This window comes from Vipera berus (assembly GCF_964194415.1).
Source record: "Vipera berus genome assembly, chromosome: 17".
NCBI lineage: Eukaryota > Metazoa > Chordata > Lepidosauria > Squamata > Viperidae > Vipera > Vipera berus.
In genome coordinates this window covers 1296418-1306790 of record NC_138220.1, presented here as the reverse complement: position 1 = coordinate 1306790, position 10373 = coordinate 1296418, and the positions used below count along the sequence as shown (strand labels likewise).

General features: G+C 50.5%; 1 protein-coding gene across 1 annotated transcript in view; it reads left to right on the top strand.

The window, feature by feature from the left end:
- Nucleotides 1-491: 491 nt before the first annotated feature.
- Nucleotides 492-10373, top strand: part of EPHB2 (EPH receptor B2) — a 20835-nt gene continuing 10953 nt past the window's right edge. Inside the window, 4 exon segments of the mRNA XM_081341407.1 lie at nucleotides 492-551; nucleotides 2494-3178; nucleotides 9326-9481; nucleotides 9738-10073. Coding sequence (XP_081197533.1) covers nucleotides 495-551; nucleotides 2494-3178; nucleotides 9326-9481; nucleotides 9738-10073 — 1234 coding nt within the window. The 5' untranslated portion in view covers nucleotides 492-494.

Genomic DNA, 10373 nt, shown 5'->3' with positions numbered 1-10373 from the left:
GCGTGTGAGCTGTTTCGGTGCTGGCACAAGAGTTCGTTTGGTGAACTGCAGAGAGTGACTTATTGATCATTGTTCCAAACTTACGACCGTTGCAGCATCTCCCCTCCTTCCCCCCCCCTGTGGTCACGTGATCAAAATTCAGACAGTGGGCAACTGACTCGTCTTTACGACAGCCCCAGCGTCCCCTTTTGCGACCTCCTGGCAAGCAGAGTCCATGTGACGAACTGCAGCGATGGGGCAAGGAAAGTTGTAAAAAAAAACCAGGGCAAAGCTGGTTTAGCAAATTTCCTCACATAGCGACACAGGTCTTGGGGTTCAGTTGTAGTCATACCCCAAGGACCACCTGTATGCTGACTTTGAGAGCTTGCAATATTTTTCTCCCCGTTTCAGAAATTTGCAAAGCAGGAACGTTTTAGCTAAAGAGCGAAAGTGTGGGGGGGAAACGATGGGATTAACCAGGTTTGTTTGCCTTCTCTTTGCCTGCAGAAACCTTGATGGACTCTACCACGGCCACGGCCGAGCTCGGCTGGACGGTGCACCCGGTTTCAGGGGTGAGTTTGGGTTTGGGTGACACGGGGGCTCGAAAGCCAGCAGCACCTAAGGGAGGGGCCTTGGGGGTTGGCGTGGGGGTCTCTTTCCAGGTTGTTGGGAGGATAAACGTTTCGGGACCCCTCCGTTTGTGGGTTCGCTTTCCAGATATGCAGGTTTGGGAGACGGCCAAGCAAAACAGCAAAGATGTTCAACAATTGATTTGAGTGGTAAATTCTATTCTCCTTCCTTCCTTCCTTCCTTCCTTCCTTCCTTCCTTCCTTCCTTCCTTCCTTCCTTTCTTTCTTTCTTTCTTTCTTTCTTTCTTTCTTTCTTTCTTTCTTTCTTTCTTTCTTTCTTTCTTTCTTTCTTTCTTTCTTTCTCTTTCCTCCCTTTCCTTCCCTCCCATCCAATCCTTCCCCTTTCCCTCCCTCCCTCCCTTCCCTTTTCTCCCTCCCTCGTTCCCTCTTGTCCAGTCCTTCCCCTCCCTTCCTCTTCCCCTCCCTCTGTTCTTCCTTCCTTCCTCCCTCCCTCCCTCCCTCCTTCTTTTTCTCCCTCTCTCCTTCCCTCCGCACTCAACCTGGGATCTCTGCACACCTGGGCTGTGCCATCAAGCAGCAGGCAACCGACAGACAGAGGAGAAACACACCGCATACAAATCCATGTAATTTTGTGTGCCTTAAACAACCCTCTCCCCAAACCAATTTCAGAGCCCTCCCCAAAAATATACGGGGGGGAGGGGGGGGAGAGAAAAAGACAGCAATCACCGTTCCATGCTCGTTTTTTAAATTGCATCACGGAAAAAAAAACCTCTTGGCAATTTTCTCTTGGAACACCATAAACTCCTGGAATAATTCCGATAAGGCTGACAGCGCTAATGAATGCAATTAGTTGATTAATTAACTTCGCAGCAGATTTTTAAAAATACGGCGCTTAACAGAGGCGGGGGTCTCTGCGAGAGAAGGGTGCAAGGGAAATCAGGGTGAGGGGGAAAAAATCACTTTTTTTATTCCTGACGGTTTGGGATATTAACACAGAAAAACACAGCGGTGTGAATTTAGGACAAGGTTTGTTCTCTGCAGAAAGCTGCTGGCTTCTTTGAAGCGGAGGGATCATTAATCCCTGTTTATGACTCCAGGGTGATTTTCTACCAATTTCTTTGTCCCCGAGATGACCCACCGGATCAGGGAGAATCTCTTCCCAGCAGTTTAATCCCTATGAATAAAATACTCTGGATTCCACCATTTTGAACACAAGGCCAGGCGCAATGCAAACAGCAGGATCAGAATAAACCCCCCCCCCAATGGTTTTAAAACGCTGGCGATATCAAATGGAAATTGAATAACAGAAGAACAGAGTTGGGAGGGGCCTTGGAGGTCTTCTAGTCCAGCCCCCTGCTCAAGCTGGAGACACTTTCATACACAATAACAAAATAACAGAATAGTAGACTTGGAAGGGGCCTCGGGAGGTCTTCTAGTCCAACCCCCTGTTCAGTCAGGAAACCCTATACCATTCCAGGCAAATGGCTGCCCAGTCTCTTCTTAAAGGCCTCCAGGGATGCAGCACCCACAACTTCTGGTGGCAAGCCGTTCCACCGGTTAATTGTCCTCACTGTCAGGAAATTCCTCCTTAGTTCCGGGTTGCTTCTGGGGAGGCTTTTAGTTTTTCCCCTGAATTTTTGGACATTTTTTCATCTAGGGAAGGAAACAAAAATGGAACAGGTTTACAGGTAGTCCTCGACTTACGACACGTCATTTAGTGAACATTTGAAGTGAAAATAGCACTAGAAAAAAGAAGGGATTGTTTTTATGCAAAACGTCTTCAATAGATAGATACAGTAGATGGATGGATGGATGATAAATGGGATAGATAGATATAGATTTGGGCTTGTGCCAGGGAGGGGTGCATGTGATTTGTAGTCTTCCCGCAGATCTCCCAGGGGTGTCTTCTCTCTCTCCTCTGCAGTGGGAAGAAGTGAGCGGCTACGACGAGAACATGAACACCATCCGGACGTACCAAGTGTGCAACGTCTTCGAATCCAGCCAGAACAACTGGCTACGGACCAAATACATCCGACGAAGGGGCGCCCATCGGATCCACGTGGAGATGAAGTTCTCCGTCCGAGACTGTAGCAGCATCCCCAACGTGCCGGGATCTTGCAAGGAGACCTTCAACCTCTATTATTACGAGTCGGACTTTGACGCTGCCACCAAGAGCTTCCCCACCTGGATGGAAAACCCCTGGACCAAGGTGGACACCATCGCGGCCGACGAGAGCTTCTCGCAGGTGGACCTGGGCGGGCGGGTGATGAAGATCAACACCGAGGTCCGCAGCTTCGGACCCGTCTCCAAAAACGGATTTTATTTGGCCTTCCAAGATTACGGCGGTTGCATGTCCCTCATCGCCGTGCGCGTCTTTTACCGCAAGTGCCTGCGCATCATCCAGAACGGCGCCATCTTCCAAGAGACGCTGTCCGGAGCAGAGAGTACGTCTCTGGTGGCGGCCAGAGGCACCTGCATCCCCAATGCCGAAGAGGTGGACGTGCCGATCAAGCTGTACTGCAATGGGGACGGCGAGTGGCTGGTGCCCATTGGGCGCTGCATGTGCAAATCCGGCTACGAATCAGTGGAGAACGGCACCGTCTGCAGGGGTACGTGAATCTTTCCCAGGAAAGATTCTCCGGACGTTTCTTTTTAATGCCTGTTTTCTACATTTTGTGCTATGCTGAAATTGGGTGTCACACTTTTCCGTGTATCGTTTACACGGGCTTTGGGTCTCTCTTCTCGTACCTGGAAGACACGGCAAGCTCGCCCATTGTTGCTCTCGGCTTTGTCGTCTTGGATGGCACGGCACGCAAGGAAAGGCGGACGGGGAGGGCAGAGGGAAAAAGCAAGGGCAGGGCTAGCATTGAACTGCTGTATATAAATATATACAGTAGGTTGAAGGTTGAAGTGTAGCAATTCAGGGCAAGCACTCATTTTCCCCCCCCTATAACAACCCTGAGGCTTGCTGGCCAGAGATAGACGGATGGATGGATGGATGGATAGATAGATAGATAGATAGATAGATAGATAGATAGATAGATAGATAGATAGATAGATAGATAGATAGATATAGGTAGGAGAGAGAGATGAGAGAGAAAGATGATAGATAAGTAAGTACATAGGTAGATGGATAGGTAGGTAATTAGTTGATAGAGATAGAGATTATATTTGTAGATAGATTTTATATATATATGATATATGTAGGTAGGTAAATAGATAGATAGATAGATGATAGAGCCAAACTCAATTGAGTCTGTTGATGGAGCTGAACCAGGACCTTCCCAATCTGTTTGCCAAACTCTGGCCACTACACCACACTGTCCATCGCTTCTCTGGATCAGAAGCCAGAAGAGGCAGCGGGGTGCAGCGGTCAGAGTTTTAGCCCCAAGATGAAGACGGAAGCTGAAGTGAGACGGAATTTGTACGCAACGCTGCTTGCAAATCCCAAGGGAGAGGAGGCGGTTCCCTCTGTGTGTGTCTGTGTCTGTGTGTCTGTGTGTGTGCACACGCGTGGTGTGAAGGATGCCACCCTCCCTCCCTCCCTCCTTCTGCCAACCCCCCCCACCAGGCGGCTGAATGTGATGCTGGCGCAGGCGCCTTGCGGTCCCTGCCGGTTGCGATCCAGCTCCTTTAATTAAAGACAATTATTGCTTTCAGACGCCTCTTTTTGGCTGAGCAGCCTTGTTTGCAAACAGACAGCTGTGGGGGCTTTTGTGTCCTTGGCACAACGGCCCCCTCCCTCGCCCTTCTTGCCAAGCGGCACAGATCGGCTTCTGTTACCGGCACCCTCCTGGAAGCAGCCGGCCAGGGTGCCAATCTGCAAGAGGGAAGGCGTGGGATGGGCAGCTGGCTGCGAGGTCCGGCACCTTCTTTTGCAAAAGATAATTCCGCCCTTTTCCCACCCACCCCTTTGTTGGCACAAAGTGTGGGAGGGGGATGCCGCACCCCCTTTCTGAAGGAACCACGAGGCAACCAGGTTGCCTGCTCAAAGAGAGAGGGAGGGAGGAAGAGAGAGAAAGGGGGAGAGAGAGAGGGAGGGAGGGAGGGAGAAAGAGAGAAAGAAAATGTGAGGGAGAGAAAGGGAGAGAGAGAGGGAGGGAGGGAGAAAGAGAGAGAAAGGGAGAGAGAGAGAGAGAGAGAAAGAAAGAGAAAAAGAGGGAGGAAGACCAAGATTGAAATGCAAAGAACAGAGAGAGAGAGAGAGATTTTTTTTACAATTTTTCTTGCCACCGTTGTTAAGTGAATCGCTGCCGTTAAATTAGTCACATGGTGATGACTTTCCCCTATCGGCCTGGCTGGTCAGAAGGTTTCAAAAGGGGATTGCTTGACCCCGGGGGCTACTGCGACCGTCGTGTGGGAAAATGGTCCTAGGTCGCTATTTTCAGTGATGGTGTAACTTTTCCAGTAAACGAAGCATTGTAAGTTGGGGGACTCCCTGTATTTGGGTTAGTTCTGAGTTCAGGGTATTCCGCGGAGCCGAAAAAGGGGTTAGTGGGTTGTCTCCTCCCAGCTTTAATCTCCAAAGCCAGTGAAAAAATGACAAGAAGGTGAGGCATCAGCCAGGCAGTCGTTGGAAGGCGGTTACAGCAACCACAAAAATCCACAAAGTAAATCCAAGGAATGACTCACAACTGATAAATAAATATTCCGAGAACTGGAGTTAGAGAAGAGAGGGGAGGGGGAATGGAAAGAAAGAAGAAAAAAGAAAAGAAAAGAAGGAAAGAAAGAAAGAAAGAAAGAAAGAAAGAAGAAAGAAAGAAAGAAAGAAAGAAAGAAAGAAAGAAAGAAAGAAAGAAAGAAAGAAAGAAAGAAGAAAGAAAGAAAGAAAGAAAGAAAGAAAGAAAGAAAGAGTTTTCTCCAAGACCCAAAGTTGGAGAACTCCAAAGCCATCGATGTTCCTCTCCTGCTCCTTCAAAGCCCAACTTTTGAGGGTCTCAGGGAAGACTGTGACTTGTCCAGTTCTGATCTTTGGAGATGTGGACACCTCCCAACATCTGGGTATCTTCTCCAAGGACTTCACGTTTTTCTTCCTCGGGGCGTCAAGCTACGTTTCTCCTTTCGAGGGGCTCAAACTACATTCCTCTTTTCCCCACTGTTTTGGGGATGATGTTTGTTGCTATCTCGTTTTTCCGGAAGTCTGTCCTAGGATATACAGGTATAGGGTGTCTTTTCCACCAAGTGAAGGTCAAAAAAACGGGTGCTGGAGACTTCTGTAACCATTGCACGCTCCCCGAATTTTAGCGACGACGTGGCCCCAGAGTCCTGCATGCATCCCATCCGCCCGGCGCAGACAAAGCAATCGGCGTTTATGGGCCTCCAAAGCCAGACCCTCAACCCTGATTGGCTAGGCCAGGGATGAGCAGGTTGCTCCCATGGTCCCAGAGAGGACCCCCCTCCTCCTCCCCTGTGTGGGGGAGGGGAGATGAAAAGCTTTGCAAAGCTCCTGGCTGATGGCGAGATTTTGGCTTTTGTCTGGGTTTTGTGTTTTTTTTTGCAACCATGCAGCGCTGGTGGCTTTCCTTGCAAAGCCCCAGTTGGGCTCCGAGCCCGTTGCCATGGAAACCGCTTTCGGCAGCTGGAAGCCGTGCCCGGCTGGCGTGGCTGGCTGGCTGCAGTTCCCGTGGCCAAGGATCGATCAATCAATCAATCAATCAGAAGAAGAGCTGGAAAGAGACCTCGGAAGTCTTGGAGCAGGAGACTCTAGACCATTTCAATCAATCATTCACTCAATCAATCAATGGAAGGGACCTCGGAGGTCTTCTAGTCCAACCCCCTGCTCAAGCAGGAAGCCATAGACCATTTCAGACAAACTGTTGTCCTCTCTCTTCTTAAAAGCCTCCAATGATGGGAGTTCCCACAATTTCTGGTGGCAAGCTGTTCCACTGGTTGATTGTTCTCAGTGTCAGGAAGTTTCTCCTTAATTCCAGGTTGCTTCTCTCCTTGGTTAGTCTCCATCCGTTGCTTCTTGTCTTCCCTTCTGGTGCTTTGGAGAATAGGGGGACCCCCCTCTTCTTTGGGGCAGCCCCTCAAATACTGGAAGACTGCTACCCTGTCCCCCCTCATCCCTCTTTTCTCTAGACCGGTTGATGCTGAGCCCCATCCCAACTCTGGCTCTGGAAACCTGCCCTCCCCAGCTGAGCAGCTGGGCTGGAGAAGGGCATGGATTTCTGGAGCCATCCAAATCCCCCCCCCGGTGTTCAGTTTCAGCGGGGGTCCTCGGCCCCCTCCCCTTGCGAGGATTAAGACAGATCCAAAAGGAAATAACATAAAATAAATTTTAAATTGGCAAGCTGGGCTGCATTAAGCGAGACAGAGAGGATTTCTCCCCCGAATCTAATTCTGCTTTTTCATTACATGTCGAAAGCGCCAGGCGTCGGGAGTTCTAGCAAGCCTGGGGGAAAAAAAAGAGAGGCTCCTTCTCCCTGCTGGTAGAAAGCTAGCTGAGAAGGGATTGGCCTTCCCCCCCTCCCCCTAAAGACTTGCCAAGTTGACGGTACAGGTAATCCTCGACGTACGAGCCCAATGGAGCCCAACATTCTGGTCGCTAAGCAAGACGGTTGTTTAAGAGAGTTTTAAGCCATTGGACGACCTTCCTTGCCACGGTTGTTAAGTGAATCCCCGCGTTGGATAATTTAGTCACATGGTAATAATAATAATGATGATAATAATAATAATAATAATAATAATAATAATAATAATAATAATAATAATAATAATAACAGAGTTGGAAGGGACCTTGGAGGTCATCTAGTCTAACCCCCCGCTCAGGCAGGAAACCCTAGACCATTTCAGACAAATGGCTGTCCATTCTCTTCTTAAAAACCCCCAGTGTTGGAGCATTCACAGCTTCTGTTCAGTCAATCTTGCCTTCTCAAGAGTCTTCTTGAGGAAATCAGGAAAGGCTCACTTAACTGTCTTGCTTAGTGACTGAAATTCCTAGTTCAATGATGGTCGTAAGTGGAGGACCACCTATAAAACTTGCTTCAAAAAGAGGTGGGTCCGGGGGGGGCTTGCACCCATATAAAAAATCAAAGCCTCTTCTCCAACCGCCCCCCGCCCCCCCTTCTCCACCCCCCTCCCCCCACCCCTCCCGGGTTAATTTTCCCAACAAAAGTGGCTCCTATTTCCACAAAGCGCCGGGAAGTGACATTAACAAGCAGCTAATTAGCGCAGCCGATTTTTGACAAGCCCGGTGGCAGAGCCTCTAATTAGTCTCGCGTTCTCTTTTAATCAACGGCCTCCGTCACGGTTTTAATTTAATTTCTGGATCAAAATGCCAACCGCAGTTCGGGCAGGCCGGGAAGGGAGGTCAAGGGGTCCCTCGGCAAACTCTCCCTTCTCCCGGAGCTTTTCGGATGTTCCCGTCCCTTTTAGCGACGTGCCGCCGTCTCAATTTTTTCTTGGGGGGGGCGGGGAAATCCAGGCTGCCTTGACTCAGGCTTCCTCGCTGGCCCACAACTCAACAACCACAACAGAATCGGAACACAAATCTAATTTAGAGCTGGTCCTCCACTTAAGACAGTTCATTTAGCGACCTTCCGAAGTTACAACGGCACAGAAAAAAACGGGCGCAGGACCAGTTTTCACACTTAACGACCAGGGCGGCATCTCCGCGGTCACGTGATTTGCATTCAGATGCTTGACAGCTGACTCATGTCGATGACCTTTCGCAGCGTCCCGGGGGCTTACGTGATTCCCCTTTCGCCAGCTTCCGACACGCAAAGTCTCAATGGAGGAAGCCGGATTCACTTAATGACGGTGTTCCCGGCTTAACAACTGCAGTGATTCACTTGACAGCGGTGGGGAGAAAGGTTGTAATGTGGGGCAAAAGGCATCCCCGCTGCTCTCTGATCTTGGCTGTTTCCTTGCAGACGTTTCATGACCCAACTAGGGAACCTCATCAGGGCAAGAAGGGAGGTGGGAGGGGGTTGCAGAGAGGAGAAGAAGGAGAAAGAAACCGTAGGAGACCGAGAAAGCTCTCTTAGCCTTCTTCCCCCTTCCTGAATCTGGACTTTCTACCTTTCCAACGGGATGAAAGAGGCGGCTATCCGGTCCGCTGTCCTCCCTTTTGTTCTTTTTTAAGGCCGCAGATAAGATTATCTGGGTTTCGACCTCGCAGCCACCAGAGCTTCTCTGAGTAACTTGGAGAGATGCCATTTTTCCACAAGAGCCCTGCTTTGATGTCTCCCTTTGGAGGTTTTTGCAATGTCTCCCGATACGAGTCACCAGGCTGGGGGGAGGATTTTGGGGTGGGGGTGGGATGAGGAAAGGGATGGGGGGGGTTCAAGGAGCGGCTAGACTTCCTCCTGGTGAGTAGAGGGGTGGGGGCGGGGGTCTGCAACGCAGAGGGAGGGAAGAGAAGGGGCTTTTTGCAGGACCCCAACAGCCAAAGATCCTGGAATTGCGGTAGGAGGACCCCAGACCCTTTTGCAAAAGATCAGGCGCCTGGCGATGGGGAGCGCCTGGAAGGAACTAAATACGGCCACCCTCCCACAAGGCTCTTACTCAGCCTTGGCAATGTTAAGACGTGTGGACTTCAACCCCCAGAATTCCACAGCCAGCATCCAGGGACTTCAGCTCCCAGAATTCCCCAAGATGATGGCTACCGGTATTCTTTACAGAAATGTTGAATTAATCCAAGGTTGAGAAACGCAGTTAGATGAATTGGGCAGAGGAGCTGGCGCCCTGAATCTGCCCCCTCCCCTCTTTTTACAATCACCCACCCACCCATTTTCTCTCTCTTTCCTATCCAGGCTGCCCTTCTGGGACGTTCAAAGCCAACCAGGGGGATGAGAGCTGCATCCACTGTCCAATCAACAGCCGGACCACATCCGAAGGAGCCACCAACTGCGTCTGCCGGAACAGCTATTACCGGGCCGATTCTGACCCGCTGGAGATGCCGTGCACCAGTACGTCCGCCCGACAAGGAGGCAGAGAGGAGGGGGTGAACGGAAAGTTCTTCTTCCTTCCTCTTTCCTTTTTATGACCTGGCAGCCCTTCCTTCAAACCCCCCAGACAGTCATTTCCTCACTGAGTTGGATGGGAACTCAGAGGTCATCTAGCCCAACCCTCTCCATCTCCAGATTGCTGCCCTGAGGCCAGCAAGCCGTAACCGTCACGTAATTTCACTTCTGCCTTCCTCTTTCCTTTTTATTTACCTGGCAGCCATTCCTTCAGCCCCCCAGGCCGTCATTTCCAGCGTGAACGAAACCTCCCTGATGCTGGAATGGACCCCTCCTCGGGATTCGGGGGGCCGCGAGGATGTGGTTTACAACATCATCTGCAAAAGCTGCGGCTCGGGGCGCAGAGCCTGCACCCGCTGCGGGGACAACGTCCAGTTCACGCCACGCCAGCTGGGCCTGACCGAGCCACGGGTGTACATCAGCGATCTCTTGGCGCACACGCAATACACCTTCGAGGTCCAGGCGGTGAACGGGGTGACGGATCAGAGCCCGTTCTCGCCGCAGTTTGCCTCCGTCAACATCACCACGAACCAAGCGGGTAAGAATTTTAACGCTCTCTTCCCTGCGGTTTCTAAAAGGTTTTTTTTCTTTCTGATCTTCCGTTTTTCTGCCTCGTTCCTAAGGGCTTCCGTTTTTCTGCCTCGTTCTTAAGGGCTTCCGTTTTTCTGCCTCGTTCTTAAGGGCTTCCGTTTTTCTGCCTCGTTCTTAAGGGCTTCCTGTCAATAGCTTGAGTGAATGGTGCAAACAGCGGGATCCTGAGAGTTGGACCTTAGGATCATAGAATTACAGAGTCGGAAGGGACCTTGGAGGTCTTCTAGTCCAACCCCTTGTCCAAAGC